Consider the following 27,151-nt stretch of genomic DNA (forward strand, 5'->3'; position numbering starts at 1 on the left):
GGGTGGTCTCCTCACCACCTGCAGCACTTCTAAGGAAGTGCAGGTGGAGGAGGGTGGCGCCACCGTGTTAGTCCTTGCCCAAAGACTGGCTGTTCCCAGGAGGGGGACCGAGGCAGTAGCAGGGTTCAGCCTGAAATATAATGAGGACCTGGGGGAGGGGGGGGGGGGGGTGGAGAGAGGGGCAGTCCTGAGCTCTGCGGCTCTCAACCCGGCTCAGAGACCAATGGCAGGAGTGGGTGAGGGGCAGCTGAAGGTAAGAGGTCATGTGACATCTCCCAGACTATGCCCAGCTAGAGTTGGCAACCCTTAAATCACAGCCCATATTCTTGTACCGACTGACCTTCCCTATGCCAGGAACCCACTCCCCTGAACCCGCAAAAGCCTGACTCAGTATTGACAGAGGCCACTTGACGGGAATATCTGAACAGCTTGCAGACCATGTAGTCAGTGCTCCGACCATTTGAGGCAATGCCCATTCGGGGTCCAGAGCTGGAAGAAAGGGTGGCACGGGAAGGGAGAGGGCTCTTTCAGAGGGTCGGTATATACTTAATGGGCCGAGTGGCCTCCTTCTGTACTGTCGGGATTCTATAATTGTATGAGATGGTGCTGCAGCTTACGGTCTTAGATTACATCTGAAGTATATGCGCAGGATATAATTACATTAGCAGTTCAGAGAAGGTCCACTTGTCTGATACCTGGGATGACAGGGTTATTCTACAAAGGTTGGACAGGCTGGGCCTGTATCCATTGGATTTCAGAAAAATGTGAGATAATCTTATTGAAGCATAAGGTCCTGAGGGCACTTTGTTGGGAGACACTAGAACTCGGAGACAGTCTCCCACTTAGATGAAGATAAGGACAATGTTTTCCTCGGAAGATCATTAGTCTGTGGAGACTGGATCATTGAATATTTTAAAAGGCTGAATTCGCCAGATTCGCGACTAACAAGGAAGTCGAAGGGTATAGAGTGAAAGTAGAGTGGAGGCCACAATCAGATCAGCCACTGTCTTATCAATGGCAGAACAGGCTCACTCCTAGATTATAAATTCATACAACTTCAGCTCACATTTTAGCATGCAAAAAAATTGCAAAAACCTGAAACGTGCAAGGTTGAGTCTAACTAACGGCAGACATCATTAGATCCGGGTGCTCCGTTTTCCTCCCAGTCCAGAGGTGCAAGTTAGGTGGATTGGCTAAGCTAACTTGCCCCTTAATGTCTAAAAGGTTAGGTGCAGTTACGGGGATAGGGTGGAGGTGTGGGCTTAAGTAGGGTGCTCTTTTCAAGGGCCGGTGCAGACTCAATGGGCCAAATGGCCTCATTCTGCACTGTACGTTCTATGATTCTATCCACTTTCACAGCAACTGATGTTACCTTGTCGCAGTCCCTCAGAGCTATGGAACCTCTTATCTTAGGGTATTCTCTTCCCGGAGACTATTAAAACGCAAGCTTTTCCCACCAACATTCATGATTTAGCTCATCCTTCCTGTCTCTAACCTGCATTTTATGAACTATACGATTTGCCCTTCAGCTAAGTGAAATATTCATGTCCACAGACTATAACATCTTTATTGTAAACAATTTCAAACACATGCTCTGAAATATTCATTTATTTAAAACTTTTCAAAAGTACACATGGCATAATACACTGTTCTACCAAAAGTAGAACATTTTAAACTTACAATCCTGTTTCATTATATGTAGTTGACCAATTTTGGTGTAGCACAGTGGTTAGCACTGCTGCCTCACAGCGGCAAAGACCTTGGCTGACTGCATAGTTACCACATTCCCCGTGTGTGGGTTTTCTACCACAGTCCAATGATGTGCAGGTTAGGTGAATTGTATATGCTATATTGCCCCTAGATGGGGTTATGGGGATAGTGTAGGGGATTGGGCCTTGGTAGGGTGCTCTGTCGATGGGCCAAATGGCCTCCTTCTGCACTGGTTGAATTCTAATTACTGGACATTTTCTTTGATAGGTAACCCAACTGAGTAGCAAACAGCAATTTGGGCTCCCAATATGTTAGGATTAGGAGACTGTAGGTGCCAGCATATTCACACGAGGTTTTCTCACAATTGAGATGAGCATTGAGAGCTGTACTGTTCAATGCTTACTTCAGCTTGTTTTAATTCTTGAAGGCAGTTTGCTTGTGATATTTCACATTTCTGGTGTGACAATACTGACGTCCACAAAATACTGACACGTAAACTATAGTTGCCAAGTTCCAATTACAGATGAATATTCAAGAACCCCTCCCCTCAACCCCACAATTTGAGTCGATAATAAATTAATATACTAATGAGCATCTAATTTCATTCTTTGATTTCCCCTCCTCCCTCAGTGATATACCTAGAAATGCACAATCACACAGATCCCAGATTAAGGATCTCATACTCAATCTATAAATAAGATCAGTCAATCTTGCAACAAATCTGATCAAGAATAGTTTAAAAAGAAAAGAGTTTTTAAACCTGTCTATTCCATCGGCTAAGATTAGACCGAAGCAGATCTCAGGACAGGCCTTCGGCATAAAGTACATTCCAAAATGTGATGGAAATTCATATTTTTCAATTAAAAGACTTCGGAATACTTAAGGAACGTATTTGTCTAAAGCATGCCACAGTATTCTCATTAGGTTTTAAATAAAGCAAATTTACAGCAATTTAATGGCAAACTGCATAAGGTAAATACATAAGACAAAAAAAAAAAACTCGAATAATACCGCTGGGCTAGTTTAAAAAAATCAGATAGACAGTAGCTTTATAGACAGCTGCAAAGAGCTCTTGCAACAAGATGCGGACATGAACAATACAATTAAAAGTGCATTATTCACAGGCACCAGTCAAAGAACACCCAGCAGAATGAGAGAACTTTTAAAGTCCACATCAAAATACAACAGAAATTCCATGGTCTTGTGTAAATATACAATGGAATAGTGTTATACCTGTCGAGACTGCAGCCTGAGGGAGCTTCTTTATATTGCTGTTAATTGGAAAAGGGAGTACGCTGGGCGAATAGATACAAACACAAATTTCACCAGTTCTACTGTGGAGAATGGACTAAAAATTGTTCCCCTCACAAAAAGTTATATACAAATACTGATATGTGACTTCATGCTTGTGTTTGCTTTCATGGCCTCATATGGCAAGTTGAACCTGCAAGCAGAGACTCAACATACTCTAGCCCATTGTATCCAATGAGCCTCCAGTGGTGTCTACCTGATGTTGCAATGGGCACAAAGTTGATGCAAAATACATTCCTGGAATATCCTCAGCATCTCTCACCTCCAAACCTTTGCCTATCTAAACATTACAACATCGTAATTAGACAGACCACCGCTTTCAGTCCTCAAAACAGAAATCTGACAGGAGGAAACTTTGCCCCGGGTAAGAAAGGAATACAATAGTCCTGTCTTTGCATAAAAGACAACCATTTCTCTCTAAAACCCAAGCAGTATCTCAGAGGCAGAGGTGAACAGGGAGAATGTTGTGTTTATGGACGCATGTTGTGATTAGTTTTTAAAAACGTCAGAAGACACATTTAAAAATGTAGATCAGTCAAGACCTAACAACTTGCATTTCTGTAGCACATTTAGCAAAGATGATCTAAGGCATTTCATAGAAATGTTCTCAAGACATATTTTGACACAGTGATAGAACTGACCAAAGGTTTGGACAAAGAGATGGGCTTAAAGAGGCAGAGTTTAGAGGAGAAATTCCATAACTTTGCGGCCAGCGTAGCCAAAAGCATCACCGCAAGTCGATGGATAAAGTAAATTGGGGACACTCAAGAGGTTGGAATTGAAGCAGTGTAGAGATTGGAGAGCTGGAGTGTTAGAGATAGGGGTGAGCAAGGTCGTGGGGGGATTTGAACGCAAGGATGAGAATTTCAAAAATCGAGGCTTTGTCAGACTGCAGCACAATGTAGGTCAGCAGTCACAAGGGTGATGGGTGAAAGGGACACGGCGCAAGAAAGGAAATGCAGAGCTGAATGAACTCAAGTTTAGTGTGGAGGAGGTGAGATGCTACCCCTGGGAGCACGGCAACAGTTGAGACTGCAGGCAACAAAAGCATACATTAGGGTTTTCAGCAATCCATGTTACACAAGAATACAGATTAGTAGCTGCGCTTTGCAAGATTTTAATTATCGGCTGGAGGCAGCGATCAGTGTTTCACTTCACTTTGTTAGGAATAGTGTTATTTTCTGATCTCCAGAGGAATCCTTCTATTAAAGGACCGCGCTGGAACAATAGTTATATAGAGCAGTAATATTTTTCTTTAATAAAATGGTGGCTTCAAATATGAAATAATCTTGCGAGTAACACAAATATTAGGGTTTTTAGATATTTGAAACTATTTTAAACATTTAACTCACGTGAGGTGGCACGTCTCTGTATATAAATATTTATATTCTCAATAAATGTCTTTGCAGCATATAAAAATATTTATAACCTGTGGAATTCAAAGCCAATTTAGAAAAACAAGTAGCCCTTGAATTACCACTTGGCTCAATTCTAATATTTTGACTTTCTTTGAAAGCAACTGGAAGGAACATCCGGCACAACATATCAGGTATGGAACAACTCCAGAAATTCTGTGCTGCTACACCATTCAATTGTGCCTCACAAGGTCATATGTATCACACTTTCATTCCTATAATGTGACATTTGACACCGTTTACACAAAAATCTGCAACTATAGGTGGCTCAGATACAGCTCTACTCGTAATTTCACACCCAAGTTTCATGTCCAATGGTCTGTTTATTCATTTGAATAGCGCCATCATTTCATTTTGACAATCAGTATTGACCCATTTTCCTGCTGCACTAATTCCCTATGGCAAAAGTTCAAAAAAAGACAAAAAGTATATTAAGTTTAAAAAAACAAACTCAAAGAGGGAGAGAGTAAAACAGATATGCTAATCGCATTGGATTTATTCTCAGGCCGACATGTGAATCCCGATTAGCACATTATAACAAACGTTAAAGAATGTTCGACAAAACTCAGCAACAGCAACGTATTCCAACAAAATTTAAGGAAAAATATATATTTTTAAACTCAGAACCCCCCCCCCCCCAGAATGCAGATTTTCATATCTTGCCGAATATTTGCTCAGACACAATATTTTACACCTCCAAAGTCATACCAATGCTACTCTTATTAGTTGTGTTGTCTGCAATTGCAGCCAGTGAGCTGAAGTGCAGTTGTTGTTGCAAAATAGGGAACGCAGTAGCCAATTTGCATACAAGCTCCTGGACAATGTGATGACTGGATTTTTATTTATATATATATATATATATATATATATATATAAATATAATCACCTGCCATTCACACAGCGCACTTAAAGGTTCCTTGAAAGAATAAAAATCTTACCAAGGCAGGTAGATGAACAGTAATCAGGAACAGATACCCTATCTGAAGTTCACTTTCCTAAGCCAAGGGTACCTCCCAAATTATATCATTTAATTTAGGAAGGACTCTTCCAACTGTTTCCATCGGGCAGGAGATTAAAAAAAGTCTGAGAACACGCACTAACAGATTCAAAAACAGCTTCTTCCCTGCTGTTACGAGACTCCTAAATGACCCTCTTATGGACTGATCTGATCTCATCACGCATCTTCTCTACTGAGTAGTACTGCACTCCTGTATGCTTCACCCAATGCCTGTGTCCATGTATTTACATTGTGTATTTATGTATGCCCTATGTTTTTTTCATGTATGGAATGATCTGTCTGGGCTGTACGCAGAACAGTACTTTTCACTGTACCTCAGTACATGTGACAATAAAACACAAACAAAACAAAAAGGATTTTGGGTGTTATCACAATGTTTTGTGGACGCTTGCTCTGCACCTCCCGTACTGTAACAGTGACTACACTCCCAAAGTACTTAATTGGCCGTAAAGCATATTTGCTCATATTTTTCATGAAAGGCACCATATAAATGCAAGTGTTCCTTTTTCCTGTGAAGTGTCTTCGGATATTTAATTCACATGGTCGCAAGTCTTTGTAGCAATAAATTCCCAGAGTTCAGCTAGCCTTCGCTTGAGAACTTTCTCACTATGAAACTTTGTGAACTGCAAGTGATGTTTTATGTGTTATACATCCAAAACAAAATCCTAGTTACGGTTTCCAATGAAAGTGGCTTTAAGTAGTACTTGTAAGCTAGTGAAGCAAAACTGCATTCACCCAACATATAATGCAAACACCCCTTCCCCAATTAGGTATTGTCAAATTGATTGGTATCACAAGTCCGCCATCTTTCATTGTCTGCTGCCGAATAGGAACGGTTGCCGCTCTCAATGGGTTTGCCCAAGTCCACAGTGAGTGATCAGTCAATGGCATTGGTGACATTCTAAATTGTCAGTTGTGTTATCTTATTAATGCATGCTTCTAAATATTTTTGTGCATATGTTATTCCTCATAAAGCTTAGAAATTAGGTGACTTTGCTTTAGTATCTCATTGCAAAGCCACAATGAAGAATATTTCAACAAGTTACTTACAACTGGAGATGTTTTTGTGTTTGTCTAAGATATTAGCCTTGGGGTGGACAGCGAAGGAAGATGCATATTCTAAGATTCAAACCTTGAATAAAATTATATTATCGGCTTCATGTTAGTCTAATACTAATAGACCCAAGTGTGCAAAAATGGTCCTGGCCTAAGCATTTAGTTGAGATACATGGTAACGATCCACTGCATGATATACACATTTTAATAAAACCATCAACATTCTCTAATATAAAATGCTGGAAGCATCTGTGGAGAAACTCTTTCTCTCTCTCCACAGATGCTTCTGAGTATTTCCAGCATTTTTCATTTTTATTTCAGATTTCCAGCAACCGCAGTATTCTGCTTCTCAATTAACATTTTCTAACAAACTAGCTTGTGGGCACCAGAGATTAGCTATACCAGGTTTCTGTATCTGTCACTGCATGCTGAACTGGAGGCACCAACTTAGTGCAACACAGGTTCAATCAGGCCTGTGTTTCATAAAGATCATCTATGCTTGGACTGTCATCTACATTTTATACTGCCAGCTACTTGGCACTAAGGTACTTAGCCCCATAATAATGTCTAGATTGATTTCATTAATCTGAAACAATGCTAAATACATTTTTTAAAATCCAAATTGAGGCAATGAACATAAATGGCAACATGAAGATCCCCTTTAAATACTGCAATAGCTGGGAAGAGACCTTAAGGACACAGTAAGTAAAGTAGTTATTTTAACAGCTCTATCTCGAGAGTAGACAGCAACAATGGATATTGGCTAATTTGGTGGATGTTGTCAAGTCCTTAAGAGGACATGTTCAGAGAACCGAGCTGCCCAAAAGAAATACACCAACTTTTATTATTTGGCTGATCAGCTACAAAATTGAGACTTGTGAAGCAAATCAGAGATTTTTTAAGAGAACTAATGATGGTAAAATTAGTGCATCCAGAAGTGAGGGGTGTACAAAGGGGTAGGGGGTGCAAGCAATAAATACGATTAATGCAAACTGTAACCAGAGTCTATGTTCACAAGCCTCCTGTAGATTCTATCTAATATATAATACTGGCTCTAACTAAGCTCCTGCCAGCTGGTCTGGAACAGCCAAGATTTAACATCCCGAGAAAGCCAAATAACCATTAAATGGTCAAATCTCACATTTTAAGTTTTATTTCTATGACATTTTAATTTACAACCATAAATGCTACAGTTGACTAACCTTTGTCAATGCAATTTCCATCTCACCTATATATTAATATATTTATATATAAAATGAATAAGCAACCAAAATTGTAAAAATTTATCAACTTTAGTCCTTCCAGTTCAAAAAATATAATTTGAATAATGGAAATAATGTAGTCAAGCTCCATTAAATATCATTTCCGATAATATCTGAGCGTGCATCTTTTTGGGAGGGATGAATCAAAATGGTAATAGGGCTGCAATTTTTTTGTATGAACTGAATCCTGAGTTTAGGTCAATTATATTTATATTCCATTATCAAAATAGGGTTTTATTGTATAAAAAGACATTTTCTGTAAACAGTGGTGTAAGGCAGAGGTATTTAGTCATCTACGAAGGTCAGCCTCCCTGGCCCCTCATTTTTCATCCAACGTCGATACCGTTTCCATCGAGGATCTGAAGCTACTTTCTTTTTGAGCTCTTCCTCTTGTTCCACCTTATAAACCTTAAAAAAAAAACACATCATTAAATTCTCGGGTACACTGCTCCCCTTCAGCTCAGTGGGCTGATCCAGTGAGAATAAGGTGTGCCACGGTTGAACTTTGGCTCATGCTCGAGTTAGCCAATTGCTCTAGGGTCCATTAGCATTACAACTGAGTACAGTTAGGTTACAAGGGGGCAAAATTAATGAGGGTTCTCACTGAAGCAGAATCCAGTGAACCCTGCCTGAAGTGTATGTATCTGGGATGGTTGTGGAAGTATAGGATCAGATCAGATTTGGACGCAGTCCCCCTAGGAACATGGGTAGGCCATTCAGCCCCTCGACATTGTTCCACCATTCAATGGGACGTGGCTGAGAAATTTCTCGTCTGTGTTCTGAGGAAAGGTCATCAACCAGAAACCGCTTCACTCTTCACATTTGCTGCCAGGTCGTCTGAGCATTTCCAGCAGCTTTGAATCTGTATTCCCTCTGGTAACGCTGAGCAGCGCATTGACAGTCACTACCAATGGTCACTTGGGGCAACTGGCCAGAAGGCAACTGTCACCCACTGACTGCACCTCAGCAGAGGACTCAACAAGTACAGGGTGTAGGAAAAGTGATAAGAAAACAAACATATACGAGATGAATTTTTTCAGGGAATCCAGAGCCAGCTATTTTCCCCAATATAAATTCCATGCCAGCAACAATTTATTTATTTTTCCAATTAAGGGACAATTTAGCGTGGCCAATCCACCTACCCTGCACATCATTGGGTTGTGAGGGGATATCCATGCAGACACGTGGCGAAGGTACAAACTCCACAGTGACTTGGGGCCGGGATCAAACCCGGGTCCTCGGCGCCATAAAGCAGCAGCGCTAATCACTGCGCCACCGTGCCGCCCCTCCAGCAACAACTTATAACCATGAACAATGACAAAATATTGTTCAGTTTGATAACACCCTTGTAGGAGAAGGTGACAAAGCTTCTAAAACTAGGTGCCTGTCTAAATTTTGCACTTGTCAATGTGCATTATGCGTTGATTTAATTTTTCGTCCTGGTGTGTTTAGATGTGTCAGGCATAATGCGACAAATATTTGAGACGGAGTTACGTCCATTACAGTACTTCCACGTTCTTCAAGACTAGGGTTTCCATTTTGTACATGAAAATAACTTATCCTGCTCTCGATTACAACATGCAAGGCTTACCTCAAAGTTTTCCCATAACCACAGCTTTCTCTCAAGAAACGTCTCTTTCTGATGATCTTCAAGACTGTCAAACTGGCCTTGTGACATATGCATGTTTTTTCTGATAATGTACAATTTCTCTTCTTCTCCATACTCTTCCCGTTTTATGTGAAAGTGGTAAATCCACCTGCAGTACCAGATGACATAGCTACAGATGTAATAAGGAGCCAAAACGATTTGGAAGAGGAGTATGTCATATAGCCGTGGTTTCTGATAGCCCCCTTTAATGTCAATGTTATTTTTGATAATGCCTTTAATGATTTCCTCCTCCTCCTCTTTGATTTCTTCTTTCGAGCGTCTGTTTTTCCCTTTTTCTTTCGCTTTATTAAGCAGACCTTGCTGCTTAGCAATTTCTGTAGCCTGGATTCTATACTTTGGAACAGTGGTGAGATAATGAAGGGCCTCGCTGTAACTGCTCCACCAGCTGTAGTACTGCAACAACAACAAAGATTCAAACACACAAAAGGTGCAAAAATTAGCACTGAAAGCCATTTTACAAATATAAAAGACCCTCAAATCAGTATCCCGTTAGAAATTGCATCAAACGAACTGAAATCCTGAATAATGTACTTGCTGCAAGAAAGCTACCTGCTTTCAGTAATAATACAATTTATTCGAATTAATCCCCCATCGCATTCCTCATGAAGTGTTGGACCTTCTACATATCGACATACTAGGTTTTTAATTAGTTGGGGAATTAGGATTATGGGGAGAAGGCAGGGAAGTGTTAAATCAGCTATGATCTTATAAAACTGCAGAGCAGGCTCAAAGGGCTGAATGGACTATTCCTGTTCCTAATTTTTATGGAATTGTCATTAAAACGGAGCGATTTGGAGGGTCATTTTAAGGGCATTAAGAGTCAACCACGCCATATGGGACTGGGGTCGCATGTAGGACAGACCAGACAGGGATGCCAAATTCCTTTCCTTGAAGGACATGAGCGTATCCGACCAGATCACTAACAAGTCATTCTTTCCCATTTTTAAATTAATGATGGGATCTGGACTCAATACCTCTCGGCTGCTAGTCTGTATCGTAACAATTGTAAGCCATTTACACCAACTGCCATAAAAGCTGAAACAATGTGAACTTTCTAGATGCAAAGCATAGTGTAATTAATTGCTCTGAATAGAGCGGAGGTATCAGAACAGACCATTTCCTTCCCCCTCCCCCCAAGTCTACCATTCAATCCCTAGAATACAGCTCAGCAGGCTGCCATTCTGTCTGACAGAGCCCTTTGAAGGAGAGTCCCACTCCCCTGCTCTTTCCGCAAAGCCCTGTAAATTTCTCCCAAGTCCATAGTTAATCGCCTTTTGAGAGTTACTATTGAACCAGCTTTCACTACTTTTTCAGACCGGGCATTCCAGATCGCAAAACAATTCTTATTTCTTGCCTGGATTGTTGGTATTTTAAAATGTATTTTATTACAAACATGTATCAAAACAGGTTACAATACAAACACCACGGGAAACATACTTCCCAGCAATCAACTATGCAGTCTGCACAAAGTTTTCCCCTTTTCACCCCCCCCCCGTGAACAGCTCCTCAAACAGTCACAAACATCCTCCACCTTTTCTCAAACCCCTCTGCTGAGCCCCTTAACTCATATTTAGATAAGTCCCCTGGGCCGGATGGGATTTATCCTAGGATTCTCTGGGAAACTAGGGAGGAGATTGCTGAGCCTTTGGCTTTGATCTTTAAGTCATCTTTGTCTACAGGAATAGTGCCAGAAGACTGGAGGATAGCAAATGCTGTCCCCTTGTTCAAGAAGGGGAGTAGAGACAACCCCGGTAACTATAGACTAGTGCGCCTTACTTCTGTTGTAGGCAAAGGCTTGGAAAGGTTTATAAGAGATAGGATGTATAATCATCTGGAAAGGAATAATTTGATTAGAGATAGTCAACGTGGTTTTGTGAAGGGTAGGTCGTGCCTCACAAACCTTATTGAGTTCTTTGAGAAGGGGACCAAACAGGTGGATGAGGGTAAAGCAGTTGATGTGGTGCATATGGATTTCAATAAAGCGTTTGATAAGGTTCCCCACGGTAGGCTACTGCAGAAAATACGGAGGCATGGGATTCAGGGTGATTTAGCAGTTTGGATCAGAAATTGGCTAGCTGGAAGAAGACAGAGGGTGGTGGTTGATGGGAAATGTTCAGACTGGAGTCCAGTTACTAGTGGTGTACCACAAGGATCTGTTTTGGGGCCACTGCTGTTTGTCATATTTATAAATGACCTGGAGAAGGGTGTAGAAGGATGGGTGAGTAAATTTGCAGATGACACTAAAGTCGGTGGAGTTGTGGACAGTGCGGAAGGATGTTACAAGTTACAGAAGGACATAGATAACCTGCAGCGCTGGGCTGAGAGGTGGCAAATCGAGTTTAATGCAGAAAAGTGAGAGGTGATTCATTTTGGAAGGAATAACAGGAAGACAGAGTACTGGGCTAATGGTAAGATTCTTGGTAGTGTGGATGAGCAGAGAGATCTCGGTGTCCATGTACATAGATCCCTGAAAGTTGCCACCCAGGTTGAGAGGGTTGTTAAGAAGGCATACAGTGTGTTAGCTTTTATTGGTAGAGGGATTGAGTTTCGGAGCCATGAGGTCATGTTGCAGCTGTACAAAACTCTGGTGCGGCCACATTTGGAGTATTGCGTGCAATTCTGGCCGCCGCATTATAGGAAGGATGTGGAAGCATTGGAAAGGGTGCAGAGGAGATTTACCAGAATATTGCTTGGTATGGAGGGAAGATCTTATGAGGGAAGGCTGAGGGACTTGAGGCTGTTTTCGTTAGAGATAAGGTTAAGAGGTGTCTTAATTGAGGCATACAAGATGATCAGAGGATTAGACAGGGTGGACAGTGAGAGCCTTTTTCCTCGGATGGTGATGTCTAGCACGAGGGGACATAGCTTTAAATTGAGGGGAGATAGATATAGGACAGATGTCAGAGGTAGGTTGTTTACTCAGAGAGTAGTAAGGGCGTGGAATGCACTGCCTGCAACAGTAGTGGATTCGCCAAAACTAAGGGCATTCAAATGGTCATTGGATAGACATATGGACGATAAGGGAATAGTGTAGATGGGCTTTAGAGTGGTTTCAAGGGTTGGCGCAACATCGAGGGCCGAAGGACCTCTTCTGCGCTGTAATGTTCTATATTTTATCTTCTCTAACCGCAGGAAGTCATACAGGTCACCCAACCAAGCCGCTACCCCTGGTGGTGATGCCGACCGCCAAGCCAGCAAAATTTGTCGCCGTGCAATCAGAGAGGCGAAGGCCACGACATTGGCCTTCCTCCTCTCCATGAGCTCCAGCTTCTCCGAAACCCCAAATATCACCACCAAACGGTCTGGGCCCACCTCCTCCTCCACTAGCCTAGCTAAGACTGCGAACACTCCCACCCAGAACGTTCCCAATTTTTTCAAACGCAAAACATGTGCGCTTGATTCGCTGGCCCTCGCCCAAACCTCTTATCTGCTATCCCCTGGAAGAACCCACTCATTCTCGCCCAAGTCATATGCACCCTGTGCACCACCTTAAACTGTATCAGGCTCATCCTTGAACAGGAGGATGTTCTTCCCTGGATTGTTTGCCAATTATCTTAAATTGGTCACCTCTGGTTACTGATTCTCCCAACAACGGAAGCAGTTTCTCCTTGACCACCGGAATATTTAATTTTAAGCATTGCTTTCAAATATTCCCTTAACTTTCTCTGCTTCAAAGTGAATAAATCCAGCTCCATCAGTCCCTCAGCAAGAATCAAAAGTTAAATTTTTAAAGTAATTTATAATTATTTTCCATTTAGATCACTTGTGCTACCTGATAAATCCTACAGCAAATATTGTTGACAGTGGAATACCAGGTCAGTCCCATAACGGAGGAACCAAATTAACAGAGAACATATGAATAAGATTACATCAGCAGAGGTCAGGCTTACTGACTGGGAACTGTTATCCAGCCTGTTTATGTAGATAGAGGCTTGGTAGTTCCCTGGAACTGTCACTCAACATTCAAATAGTCTTTCCTTTCTGTGTAACATATTCTTACATAACTGCCTTACCTGAAAGAGTGATATAGCACAAACTGTCACAATTATAACTATTCGGACGTCCACTTTGGGTGCCAGCCTTCTCTTGTAGTAATGGTAGTAGTGTCTGTAGAATTCATCAGGGTGGTCAAGCATGTAATCATAATCCTTTCGGGCTTCATCATCCTGCACGGTACAGGGTTAAAAACAAATGGCAATTACTAACTGTGTATTAATTCTCAGCTCATGTATAAAGCTGGACAGTATTTTTGATCTGTTTGTAACAGCATACATTTAGATCATTTCTATTGATAATTCTCTAATTATAAACAGGGAGAGTATCAAAAATAGTACATGTAGAAAACTGCAATTCTTGTTATACAAGGGTTCCTCACTTACACTCTCAAACCTACTCAAGGAGTACTTTAGGAGTGCGATGGACTACTCGCTATTTGCCTGGATGAGTACGATTCCAACAACATTCAGGAAGTTCAATACCATCCAGGACAAAGCAGTCTGCTTGATTGGCACCCCATTCATCATCTCCAACATTCACTCCCTCCACCACCAATGCACAGTGGCAGCCGTGTGTACCATCTACAAGATGCGCTGCAGCAGCTCACCAAGGCTCCTTCGACAGCACCTTCCAAACCTGCGACCTCTACCAACTAGAACAAGGGCAGCAGATGCATAGGAACACACAGAACATAACAGCGCAGTACAGGCACTTCGGCCCTCGATGTTGCGCCGACCTGTGAAACCATTCTAAAGCCCATCTACACTATTCCCTTATCGTCCATGTCTATCCAATTACCATTTGAATACCCTTAGTGTTGGCAAGTCCACTACTGTTGCAGGCAGGGCATTCCACACCCTTACTACTCTCTGAGTAAAGAACCTACCTCTGACATCTGTCCTATATCTATCTCCCCTCAATTTAAAGCTATGTCCCCTCGTGCTAGACATCACCATCCGAGGAAAAAGGCTCTCACTGTCCACCCTATCCAATCCTCTGATCATCTTGTATGCCTCAATTAAGTCACCTCTTAACCTTCTTCTCTCTAACGAAAACAGTCTCAAGTCCCTCAGCCTTTCTTCATAAGCTCTTCTCCCTCCATACCAGGCAACATTCTGGTAAATCTCCTCTGCACCCTTTCCAATGCTTCCACATCCTTCCTATAATGCTGCGACCAGAATTGCACGCAATACTCCAAATGCGGCCGCACCAGAGTTTTGTACAGCTGCAACATGACATCATGGCACCGAAACTCAATCCCTCTACCAATAAAAACTAACACACCGTACGCCTTCTTAACAACCCTCTCAACCCGAGTGGCAACTTTCAGGGATCCATGTACATGGACACCGAGATCTCTCTGCTCATCCACACTGCCAAGAATCTTACCATTAGCCCAGTACTCAGTCTTCCTGTTATTCCTTCCAAAATGAATCACCTCACACTTTTCTGCATTAAACTCCATTTGACACCTCTCAGCCCAGCGCTGCAGCTTATCTATGTCCCTCTGTAACTTGTAATATCCTTCCGCACTGTCCACAACTCCACCGACTTTAGTGTCATCTGCAAATTTACTCACCCATCCTTCTACGCCGCCCTCCAGGTCATTCATAAAAATGACAAACAGCAGTGGCCCCAAAACAGATGCTTGTGGTACACCACTAGTAACTGGACTCCAGTCTGAACACCTCCCATCAACCACCACCCTTTGTCTCCTTCCAGCTAGCCAATTTCTGATCCAAACTGCTAAATCTCCCTGAATCCCATGCTTCCGTATTCTCTGCAGTAGCCTACCATGGGGAGCCTTATCAAACGCTTTACTGAAATCCATATACACCACATCAACTGCTTTACCCTCATCCACCTGTTTGGTCCCCTTCTCAAAGAACTCAATAAGGTTTGTGAGGCACGACCTACCCTTCACGAAACCGTGTTGACTATGATTAATCAAATTATTCCTTTCCAGATGATTATACACCCTATCTCTTATAAACCTTTCCAAGATTTTGCCCACAACAGAAGTGAGGCTCACTGGTCTATAGTTACCGGGGTTGTCTCTACTCCCCTTCTTGAACAAGGGGACAACATTTGCTATCCTCCAGTCTTCTGGCACTATTCCTGTTGACAAAGATGACTGAAAGATCAAAGCCAAAGGCTCAGCAATCTCCTCCCTAGCTTCCCAGAGAATCCTAGGATAAATCCCATCCGGCCCAGGGGACTTATCTATTTCCACACTTTCCAGAATTGCTAACACCTCCTCCTTATGAACCTCAAGCCCTTCTAGTCTAGTAGCCTGAATCTCAGTATTCTCCTCGACAACATTGTCTTTTTCCTGTGTGAATACTGACGAAAAATATTCATTTAGCACCTCTTCTATCTCCTCGGACTCCAAGCACAACATCCCACTACTGTCCTTGACTGGCCCTACTCTTACCCTAGTCATTCTTTTATTCCTGACATTTCTATAGAAAGCTTTAGGGTTATCCTTGATCCTACCTGCCAAAGATTTCTCATGTCCCCTCCTGGCTCTTCTTAGCTCTCTCTTTAGGTCCTTCCTAGCTAACTTGTAACTCTCGAGCGCCCTTACTGAACCTTCATGTCTCATCTTTACATAAGCCTCCTTCTTCCTCTTGACAAGTGTTTCGACTGCCTTAGTAAACCACGGTTCCCTTGCTCGACCACTTCCTCCCTGCCTGACAGGTACATACTTATCAAGGACACGCAGTAGCTGTTCCTTGAACAAGCTCCACATTTCCATTGTGCCCATCCCCTGCAGTTTTCCTCTCCATCACCTGCAAGTTCCCTCCATGGCCCTGGAACCCCCTTCCTAACAGCAGTTTAGGGATGGGCAATGACAATCCTGGTCTAGCCAGCGATGCCCTCTTCCCGTTGTTATGACATCGTTGGCTAGTGCCCCAGAGTCACAACACAAGTGAATTAACCAATAATTCTTATAAAAATACCCAAAGTCTTTGGCCCTTGGCTGCTCAATAATTGTAAGTTTAAACACAATTACGGTTTATTTATACCAAGAACTATCATGAAATATGCAGTAAATACAACTGGTAACAAGCTAATACCTACTACCCCCTTTAACTGTCCCACTGTTACCGACACACACAAGACAGGAAAAATGAGGGGTGGAAAGGAGTAAAACACAATAAGATTGAAGGTCAAAAGATATATGAGTCTTTAGATGGTAGTTCTTTAGCACACTATCTTCATAACATGCTAAAGACTCGGATTTATAGCCAGTGTTTGTAGTCATTCATTCAGGGTCCCCGGAGGCTAGAAAACACAGTACTCTCAGGCAGCCTGGAGAAACATCTCATTTCACATCAAACCTTGCTTTCAGCTCGTGGGTTGACTTCAGGCCTCTGCAGTCGCAAAAACGGTACGCAGACTGCTGGAGAGAGAGTCAGCCCTCAGTAGCTTTTTGGAGAGAGTTAGTCAGATCTCTTCACCCAGGCTGCCAGAATCCAAACTGGAACCTCGTGACTCTGAAAACATCCCAGTGGGATCACATCCAAATCACCACGGTACCAGGGAGAGCACAGCATTTTGGGCCAAATTCATTGGCTACCAGCCAAATCAAACAGTGTCAGCACTGATGCCAGTCAGTCTACAATCACTAGTCCAAGTCAGCACCACCTTCCAAGTCCTTTTGTTTGAATTAAAGGCACAGGCCACTGCTTCCTTCTGCTTAAATCAAAGATACAGGATGCCTCAAAGACAGATGTCCATAAATCATCTATGGAGCAAAAATGTGACGACAAAAATAAAAGAAAGGGGAAATAAGGGAACAGGAAGGACCCTTAACATTGTGAAAGAATAAAAAGTACATTACATATACCAAATGTAACACACTTAATTGAAATGAGGGCAACACTTAATTGAAATGAGGGCAGAGTACAAGCCTCTCTCATCAAAGAGTTATTAACTGCAATTAAGTCAAAGTTGAACAGTCTTGCTGATGAAAGCACCGAGAAACCTTCTGCCTGGATCAGTAGTTGATAATTATAACTTCTCAACACACACACATAGAATTTACAGTGCAGGAGGCCATTCGGCCCATCGAGTCTGCACCCGTCCTTGGAAAGAGCACCCCGTCCAGGCCCACACACCTCCACCCTATCCCCGCAACCCCACCCAAACTTTTTGGACACTAAGGGCAATTTAGCATGGCCAATCCACCTAACCTGCACATCTTTGGACTGTGGGAGCTACCGGAGGAAACCCATGCAGACATGGGGAGAAAGTGCAAACTCCACACAGACAGTGACCCAAGCCTGGAATCAAACCTGGGACCCTGGAGCTGTGACGCAACTGTGCTAACCACTGTGCTACCATGCTGCCCCTTAAAGGGCAATGTTTGTTACTGCTATTCCAGTCAGGCTTTCTAGATTAGTAGGCTACTCCTAAACACCTAAAGTCTTTGAGACTCTTCTATAGCATATAAATGGAACTTCAATAATTCATCGTATTCTTTCATACAGATTTACTTACAAAAGCCTGAGAACATGCACGAACAGATACAAAAACAGCTTCTTTCCCACTGTTACCAAACTCCTGAATGACCCTCTTACAGACTGAACTCCATGCATCCTCTGTATTGTGTAGCATTACACTCAGTTATGCTTCACCCAATGTCTATTACATTGTGTATTTATCATATGTCCTATGTTTTTCATGTGTATAACGATCTGCCTGGATTGCACGCAGAACAATACTTCTCACTGTATCTCGGTACAAGTGACAATAAATCTAAATGCACTCCAGCGGTGCTTAATAAGGACCTGCTTTTACATCTTCAGCAATAGGTAGCACTCCATTTCCAAGGATCGGCCAACAAGCAGAAAATAGTAGAAATAAACAGGCCATTCTTGCATTGGCAGCCTGTGGACAGCGTAGAACTGTAAGGATCAGTAATTGGGTCTTGATTTGGATACGGGGACCAAATGTAATTTTTCCAAGATTATAAGGTACGGTAAAGTTCCCATAGTCCTAGATGACCATAGTCTGCTTTTCCCTGAGGGGGAGAGCTGACTGGTGGTGATTTAACCCGAGGATCACCACACCTCAGGCAAGATTGAGACGGCAGGCCTCATAACCTCAGCCAGTACGGAATTGAACCCGCGCTGCTGGCCTTGCTCTGCATCATGTCTAGCCAAGTGAGGTAAACCAGCCCAAGATTATACAATGCTGGGCAGAAAGGTGTATTGTGAGGAAGATGTAAAGCAGCTACAGGAGGATTTGGACAGACTTATGGAGCAGGCAAGAACAGGGCAGAAGGAAAACTGAGAGGTAATCCACTTGGAAGGAACAAGGTGTGGCGTATTCCCTCAATGGTAAGAAATTACAAAGCGTAGATGTGCACAGGGACCTGGGTGCCCCTTTGCATAAATCACTGAAGGCTAATGTGCAGGTGCAGCAAGCTATTAGGAAGGCTAATGGAATGTTTGCCTTTATCACAAGAGGGTTTGAGAACAGGAGTGATGAAGTCTTGCTGCAATTGTAGGAGCTTACACCCCTCCTGAAGTACTGTTCCCCTTGCCTCAGAAAGGATATTACCACAGAGGAAGTGCAACAAAGTTTCACCAGACTTGTTCCAGAGATAATGGGACTGACATATGAAAAGAGATTGGGCAAACGGAGCCTGTATTTTCTACAGTTTCAAACAATGAGGGGTGATCTCATTGAAACCCACAAAATACTTAAAGAGGTTAGACAGGGTAGATAGAGATAAGATGATTCCCTTGGTTGTAGGGTCTAGAACCAAGGGCCCAATTTCAAAATAAGGGGGATGCCACTTAGGACCAAGGTGAGGAGAATGTTTTCACTCTCGAGGGTTGTGAATCTCTGGAATTCTCTACCCTAGAGACTGTGGAAGCTCAGACATTGAGTGGGTTTCTTACGAGATTGATGGATTTCTGATTAACAAATAACTTAAAAGGGCTCTGGGGATAGTGGGTGTAAAAGGCATTGATATGTCCAATCAACCGTGATCGTGTTGAATGGCGGAGCAGGCTCAACGGGCCTCCTCCTGTTCCTATCTACCACAGCCCGCCCTCAACTCTCAAACTGGAAATTTAAAATTATTCATGACAAAAGATTTGTTCTCTACATTCAGAAAAAAAAATCAAAGGCTCTGACAATCGTGTTCATATAATGAATAGCAGAACCAAAGGAATTAGAAAGGGCCCAGGTTGGAATTCCAGTTTTCGCTGACACAGGTTTTTAAGTGAGGAAGATGCGAATTTTAGCTATGCTCCAAACCTTGCATAATTATCTAGGCTGTCCATTCACTGTTCTAAAAAGCAGAGCTACGGTGTTAGAGGTCCTGCTGGCTTATTCAGGTGGAGGTACAAGATCCCAGTATTCAAAAGCAACATGGACTAGGGGCCTGGTTTACCATTTATCCCTCAGTCCACCTCACCAGAACCGCTAACGGCTACCATTCTATCTGTGTATCGGAATTGCTGCCAAAAGATTAACATGAACAAGTGATTTAAACATATCATTTCATACTTTTAACAGTAATCCTACAAATTATACCTCTGTAAATAAGGTTAGCAATTAACCCCGCAGCAAAATACTTTCAAGTGTATTAGGAAGTTTGGAAGGAGAAACTGAGGTACAAGTTGAAGTGACAAGTTGCCAAATCTTCCATGCAAACCAAAGCAGTTTGTCAAACAGCTATTACAGACTGGATGTTTTAAAATTAACTATCACAGTAACCAGAGATGCATGTTTTCTTTTGCCAGTAGCTGACATCTGCATACAAGCACCAGCAGCAAACACTAAGTGTCAGGCGAGCGACTGCAGTGTGCCAACCCCAATCACCCCTCGAGCAGCACCGTCACCCTCGGGATACTCTTCCACACTCACCCCCAAATGAATACTCAACATAATCCCCACTGCACACCTCACAGCCCCAATCACCCATCCCTCCAGGTGCCCCCTCCACCCTGTTCTCCCCCACAGGTGCCTCCTACCCACAACAAATGGGACCTCCACAGATGTCTCCTCCACCCCAAAGATGCCCCTGCCCCATCCTCCTAGGGATTGGGAAGAAGCCGCAAACCTACTCAAACCCCGTCCCCTCCCTGCAGACCTTCAGAGTCTCGTAGGCGGTGGCGACCAGCAGGAAGCGCTCCTCGGGGTTCTCCTCGGCCTCGGTGGGCCGGTACCGGTCCGGGTGGTAGCGCCGGGCGAGCTGGCGGTAGGCGCGGGCGATGTCGCTCTTGCCGGCGTCCCGGGCCACGCCAAGCACGTCATAGCAGGAGACGGCGCCGCAGTAGAGACCTTCCACCAGGCCGTCGGCGCGGCCGCACAGGGTGAAGGAGGCGACGCAGAGCCGGAGCAGCAGGAGCCTGCTCCCCCGCCTCCCCACCGACGCCATGGTCAGCGCACTGGCGGCCGGGCGGCCCGCGCGTGCGCAGTACCCTCGCCCCGCCTCCAGCCCGCCACGTGGGAGCGGCGCGTGCGTGTGACACGTCACCATTTCAAACCCCAACGGTCGTCCGTCTCGCGCGGGCAACGGTCATGGGCGAGGCCATTCAGCCCCTCTTGTCCATGCTAGCTCCTTGAATGAACCATCCCATTTCCCCTTCATGCTCTTCCCCGCAACAAATCCCACCAGTTCTTGCCCCCACTCAAACATTTATCTAATTCCCCCTCTTTTATCATTGAATCTTCATAGATTTTATTTCAATTTACATTTTGTTTCCCCAAATGGTGAATGAATTGGACCGAAGCTTCTTTTTCACGATGTCAGTGGGTGACACTCATGCCTTCGAGTCAGGAGGTCGTGGGATCAAACCCCCACCCACGCCAGGGACCTGAGCACGAAAGAGAATCCAGGTTGACACCACCATTGCTGTACCGAGGGAGAGCTGTTCGGTCAGCTGTGCCGCCTTTCAGATGAGAGATGTTGAAACCAAAACCCCATCTGTCCTCTTGAGTTGGATGGAAAAGATCCCATGGTATTATTCTGAAGATTAGCAGCAGAGTGCTGCCTGATGTGTTGGCCAATATTCATTGCTCAATCAAATTACTGTACATAATGATCTGGTCATTATCACATTGCTGCTTGTGGGAGCTTTGCCAGGTTTAAATTGACTGCAATACTTCCTATGTTACAAACACTTCAAAAAGTGCTTAATTTCTTTGGGGCGTCCTAGGTATTAAAGTGTGGAAATCCCTCCTTAAAGCTCTCTGCCCGCCTCGCTCCCTTTAAGACACTCTTTTTGATCAAGCATTTGGTCACCATCCTGATATATCTGTTTGGAACTTCCTTTGGCAAATGGCCTTCTCCTGTTTTTATGTTGAGAATACATGGGTGCATTTATGATAAACATATGGGAGAAAGAAATGGAAAGATATGAGAAAAGGGTGAGATAAAGAGGGGAGGGAGGAAGTTCAGAGAGCCATAGAGTTATTCTGGCACAAAAGAAGGCATTTAGCCCATTAATCTATGCTGGCTGTCTAGAGCAATCCGATCAGTCCCATTCCCCCACCTCATAGCCTGTTTATCTCCCTCAGATTCCCATCCAATATCCTTTTGGAATCATTGACCATCTCTATTTCCACCACCCTTGGAAAGCATCAGGTTCCAGGTCATTATGACGTAAAAAAGCCATTTCTCGCATCCTTAGGCAACACCTTCTGAAACCAATAGTCGCGACATCTAGAAGGACAAGGGCAGCAGATATCTGGGAACACCATCACCTGGAGGTTCCCCTCCAAGTCACTCTTGTCACAATCTTATCTTATCACAGCTCTATCAAATCGCCCCTCAATCTCCTCCGCTCCAAGGAGAATAACCCCAGTTTTTCCAACCAAACCTTATTACTAAATCCCCTCACTCTTACAGCCGTTCGCAGGCACTCACACCCTTCCGAAAGTGTGATGACCAGAACTGGATTCAGTACTCTAGTTATCACGTGCAGCATAGGCACCAAAATGGACCAGTTGGACTGAATGACCTGTTTCAGTGTTGTACGTTCCTACGTCTCGTCACAGGCAGTCCCCTCAGGATCAAGGCTGACTTGCTTCCACTCCAGTTCGATGGGTTCTGAGATAGAATTTAACAAAGAACAAAGAACAAAGAAATGTACAGCACAGGAACAGGCCCTTCGGCCCTCCAAGCCCGTGCCGACCATACTGCCCGACTAAACTACAATCTTCTACACTTCCTGGGTCCGTATCCTTCTATTCCCATCCTATTCATATATTTGTCAAGATGCCCCTTAAATGTCCCTATCGTCCCTGCCTCCACTACCTCCTCCGGTAGTGAGTTCCAGGCACCCACTACCCTCTGCGTAAAAAACTTGCCTCGTACATCTACTCTAAACTTTGCCCCTCTCACCTTAAACCTATGCCCCCTAGTAATTGACCCCTCTACCCTGGGGAAAAGCCTCTGACTATCCACTCTGTCTATGCCCCTCATAATTTTGTATACCTCTATCAGGTCGCCCCTCAACCTCCTTCGTTCCAGTGAGAACAAACCGAGTTTATTCAATCGCTCCTCATAGCTTATGCCCTCCATACCAGGCAACATTCTGGTAAATCTCTTCTGCACCCTCTCTAAAGCCTCCACATCCTTCTGGTAGTGTGGCGACCAGAATTGAACACTATACTCCAAGTGTGGCCTAACTAAGGTTCTATACAGCTGCAACATGACTTGCCAATTCTTATACTCAATGCCCCGGCCAATGAAGGCAAGCATGCCGTATGCCTTCTTGACTAATTTACAGTGCAGAAGGAGGCCATTCACCCCATCAAGTCTGCACCGGCCCTTGGAAAGAGCACCCTACCCAAGCCCCACACCTCCACCCTATCCCCCTTTATCCCCGTAACCCAGTACCCCACCTAACTTTTTTGGGCACGAAGGGCAATTTAGAATGGCCAATCCACCTAACCTGCACACCTTTGGTCTGTGGGAGGAAACTCGGAGCATCTGGAGGAAACCAACTCACACAAGGGGAGAACATGCAGACTCCACAGAGACAGTGACCCAAGCCGGAAATCGAACCTGGGACCCTGGAGCTGTGAAGCAACTGTGCTAACCACTATGCTACCATGCTGTCTGAGTAAGCCCAATGGGTGATCTGCAGACTCTGCCACATGTGGGGGGGGGGGGCTGGTGCTTTGGAAGGCTGGGCAGATAGGATGCATTTGGTGTTTTTTTTGCCCTCCCTCAGGCACCTCTGCATGTTCCTGGCAATGTCTCTCGCAGTGCTCGGTGCGTCCCCATCCGAACACCTTGGTTTTGTTCGAGGACAAACCATTGGGACTTGTGACACTCCTGCATGACATGACTGTGTGGAGTTTGCACATTCTCCCCGTATCTGCGTGTGTTTTCTCCGGGTGCTCCGGTTTCCACCCAGTCCAAAGATGTGCAGGATAGATGGATTGGCCATGATAAATTGCCCCTTGTGTCCAGGGATAGAAACATAGAAAATAGGTGCAGGCCATTCGGCCCTTTGAGCCTGCACCACCATTCAATATGATCACGGTTGATCATGGAAATTCAGTATCCGACTCCCACTTTCTCTCCATACCCCTTGATTCCTTTAGCCGCAAGGGCCATGTCCAGCTCCCTCTTGAATATATGCAAAGAACTGGCTCCAACAGCTTTCTGTGGTAGAGAATTCCACAAATTTTCAATTCTCTGGGAGAAGACATTCTTCCTCATCACGGACCTGAATGGCTTACCCCTTATTCTTAGGCTGTGACCCCTAATTCTGGACGTCTCCAACATCGCAACATTCTTCTCGCATCAGACCCATCAGGATTTTACATGTTTCCACGAGATCCCCTCTCATTTTTCTAAACTCCAGTGCGCACAAGCCCAGTCGATCCAGTCTTTCTTCACATGTCAGTCCTGCCACTCTCAGTCTGGTAATGCTTCGCCGGCCACCCTCAACAGCAAGAATGTCCTTCCTCAAATGAGGAGACCAGAACTGCACACGATACTCAAGGTGTGGCCTTATCAAGGCCCTGTATAACTGCAGCAAGCCATCCCTACTCTTATACTCCATTCTCCTCGCTATGAAGGCCAGCATGCGATTAGCTTTCCTTACCGCCTGCTGTACCTGCCTGCCAACCTTCAGCGACTGTTCCCCCATGACACCCAGGTCGCTTTGCACTTCCCCTTTTCCTAAACTGCCATCACTCAGATAATAATCTGTCTTCCTGTTTTTTGCCACCAAAGTGGATAACCTCACATTTACCCACATTATATTGCATTTGCCAAGCATGTGCCCTCTCAGCTTGCCTGTCCAAGTCATGCCTCTTTGCATCCTCCCCACAGCCCACGCAGGTTCGGTGGGGTTATGGGGATGGGGCTGGCCTGGGAAGGCTCCTCTCTCGGAGGGTCGGTGCCGACTCGAATGACCCCCTTCTGCGCTGTGGGGATTCCCTATGAGGTCGCGGCCCCTTTAAGAGGAGCTGGCGGACCCCGCCCCTTTCTGGCAACGTCATCGGGCGGCGCCAGGCCGCCGCCGTTACAGAAACTACAACAACAACTTGGATTTAGCCGCCGTTGAATGGGGAATAGTTTATTATCCTGAGAACAATGCAGACCGCTCGCAAGTGCGACAATTCTTTGGCGCTGCAGTGGAGGCATTCCCTTTAAAATTGCGGGTTGACGGCGAGTGTAAAGTTGTTGCCGAGACATTGAACAAACGGCCGGCGGTTGGCGCCAAAATTCAAACCCTTGGACGGAGCGCGAGCGGCTGATCGCCGCCGCTGGGCAGAAGGCCGGGACTGAACCCCACCCGCCCGGGCAAGATGTACATCAAATCCATCATCATCGACGGCTTCAAGTCGTACGCGCAGAGGACGGAGATTAACGGCTTCGACCCGCTCTTCAACGCCATTACCGGCCTCAACGGCAGCGGCAAATCCAACATCCTGGACTCCATCTGCTTCCTGCTGGGCATCAGTAACCTGTCCCAGGTCCGAGAGAGGGGGGAGAGTGATATTGGGGGGGGGAGAGAGGGATATGGGGGTGGGAGAAAGAGTGATATGGGGTGGGAGGGGGGAGAAAGAGTGATATGGGGGTGGGAGGGGGGAGAAAGAGTGATATGGGGGTGGGAGGGGGAGAAAGAGTGATATGGGGGTGGGAGGGGGGAGAAAGAGTGATATGGGGGTGGGAGAAAGAGTGATATGGGGGTGGGAGGGGGAGAAAGAGTGATATGGGGGTGGGAGAAAGAGTGATATGGGGGTGGGAGGGGGAGAAAGAGTGATATGGGGGTGGGAGGGGGGAAGAAAGAGTGATATGGGGTGGGAGGGGGAGAAAGAGTGATATGGGGGTGGGAGGGGGAGAAAGAGTGATATGGGGGTGGGAGGGGGAGAAAGAGTGATATGGGGGTGGGAGGGGGAGAAAGAGTGATATGGGGGTGGGAGGGGGAGAAAGAGTGATATGGGGGTGGGAGGGGGGAGAAAGAGTGATATGGGGGTGGGAGAAAGAGTGATATGGGGGTGGGAGGGGGGAGAAAGAGTGATATGGGGTGGGAGGGGGAGAAAGAGTGATATGGGGGTGGGAGGGGGGAGAAAGAGTGATGGGGGGGGGAGAAAGAGTGATGAGGGGGGAGAAAGAGTGATAAGGGGGGGAGGGGGGAGAAAGAGTGATATGGGGTGGGAGGGGGAGAAAGAGTGATATGGGGTGGGAGGGGGAGAAAGAGTGATATGGGGGTGGGATGGGGGGAGAAAGAGTGATATGGGGGTGGGATGGGGGGAGAAAGAGTGATATGGGGGTGGGATGGGGGGGAGAAAGAGTGATATGGGGGTGGGAGGGGGGAGAAAGAGTGATATGGGGGTGGGAGATAGAGTGATATGGGGGTGGGAGATAGAGTGATATGGGGGTGGGAGATAGAGTGATATGGGGGTGGGAGAAAGAGTGATATGGGGTGGGAGGGGGAGAAAGAATGATATGGGGTGGGAGGGGGAGAAAGAATGATATGGGGGTGGGAGGGGGGAGAAAGAGTGATATGGGGGTGGGAGGGGGGGAGAAAGAGTGATATGGGGGTGGGAGGGGGGGAGAAAGAGTGATATGGGGGTGGGAGGGGGGGAGAAAGAGTGATATGGGGGTGGGAGGGGGGAGAAAGAGTGATATGGGGGTGGGAGGGGGGAGAAAGAGTGATATGGGGGTGGGAGGGGGGAGAAAGAGTGATATGGGGTGGGAGGGGGGAGAAAGAGTGATATGGGGGTGGGAGGGGGGAGAAAGAGTGATATGGGGGTTGGAGGGGGGAGAAAGAGTGATATATATGAGGGGAGATGAAAGTGATATGGGGGTGGGAGAACGAGTGATATGGGGTGGGAGGGGGGAGAAAGAGTGATATGGGGGTGGGAGAACGGGAGAAAGAGTGATATGGGGATGGGAGAACGAGTGATATGGGGTGGGAGGGGGGGAGAAAGAGTGATATGGGGTGGGAGGGGGGGAGAAAGAGTGATATGGGGTGGGAGGGGGGGAGAAAGAGTGATATGGGGTGGGAGGGGGGGAGACAGAGTGATATGGGGGTGGGAAGGGGGAGAAAGAGTGATATGGGGGTGGGAGGGGGAGAAAAAGTGATATGGGGGTGGGAGGGGGGAGAAAGAGTGATATGGGGGTGGGAGGGGGGAGAAAGAGTGATATGGGGTGGGAGGGGGGAGAAAGAGTGATATGGGGGTGGGAGGGGGGAGAAAGAGTGATATGGGGGTTGGAGGG

The 27,151-nt window shown here is 45.3% G+C and overlaps 2 protein-coding genes across 3 annotated transcripts in view; one reads left to right on the forward strand and one right to left on the reverse strand.

Annotated features, from left to right (window-relative positions):
- Positions 1–1,590: 1,590 nt before the first annotated feature.
- LOC140429841 (dnaJ homolog subfamily C member 25-like) lies at positions 1,591–24,705 on the reverse strand. Of its 2 annotated transcripts, none has more exons than XM_072517323.1 (4): positions 24,679–24,705; positions 13,455–13,607; positions 9,364–9,834; positions 1,591–8,180 (listed from the first exon to the last, which is right to left on the reverse strand). In XM_072517323.1, the coding sequence occupies exons 1-4, from the start codon at positions 24,688–24,690 to the stop codon at positions 8,058–8,060; spliced, it is 759 nt and encodes a 252-aa protein (XP_072373424.1). In that variant the 5' UTR covers positions 24,691–24,705; the 3' UTR covers positions 1,591–8,057. The 2 variants fall into 2 exon arrangements, with proteins under 2 accessions (XP_072373424.1, XP_072373423.1); XM_072517322.1 differs by lacking the exon at positions 24,679–24,705 and adding an exon at positions 20,552–20,857.
- Positions 24,706–24,933: 228 nt separating this feature from the next.
- Positions 24,934–27,151, forward strand: part of LOC140429842 (structural maintenance of chromosomes protein 2-like) — a 55,885-nt gene continuing 53,667 nt past the window's right edge. The window contains exon 1 of the mRNA XM_072517324.1: positions 24,934–25,401. Within this exon, the coding sequence (XP_072373425.1) occupies positions 25,234–25,401 (168 nt within the window). The 5' untranslated portion in view covers positions 24,934–25,233. The remainder of the gene's footprint in view (positions 25,402–27,151) is intronic.

The sequence above is a fragment of the Scyliorhinus torazame genome, chromosome 9 (assembly GCF_047496885.1).
Source record: "Scyliorhinus torazame isolate Kashiwa2021f chromosome 9, sScyTor2.1, whole genome shotgun sequence".
NCBI classification, from domain to species: domain Eukaryota; kingdom Metazoa; phylum Chordata; class Chondrichthyes; order Carcharhiniformes; family Scyliorhinidae; genus Scyliorhinus; species Scyliorhinus torazame.

What these genes read in the sequence shown, in the direction of transcription:
- LOC140429841 (XM_072517322.1), bottom strand. Translation starts at nt 20,839, where the DNA reads ATGGCGTCGGTGGGGAGGCGGGGGAGCAGGCTCCTGCTGCTCCGGCTC. An exon ending in CCGCCTACGAGACTCTGAAG is followed by an intron (nt 13,608 to 20,551) that starts GTCTGCAGGGAG and finishes TGTACCGTGCAG; the next exon opens with GATGATGAAGCCCGAAAGGA. An exon ending in GGTTATGGGAAAACTTTGAG is followed by an intron (nt 8,181 to 9,363) that starts GTAAGCCTTGCA and finishes TTTTTTTTTAAG; the next exon opens with GTTTATAAGGTGGAACAAGA.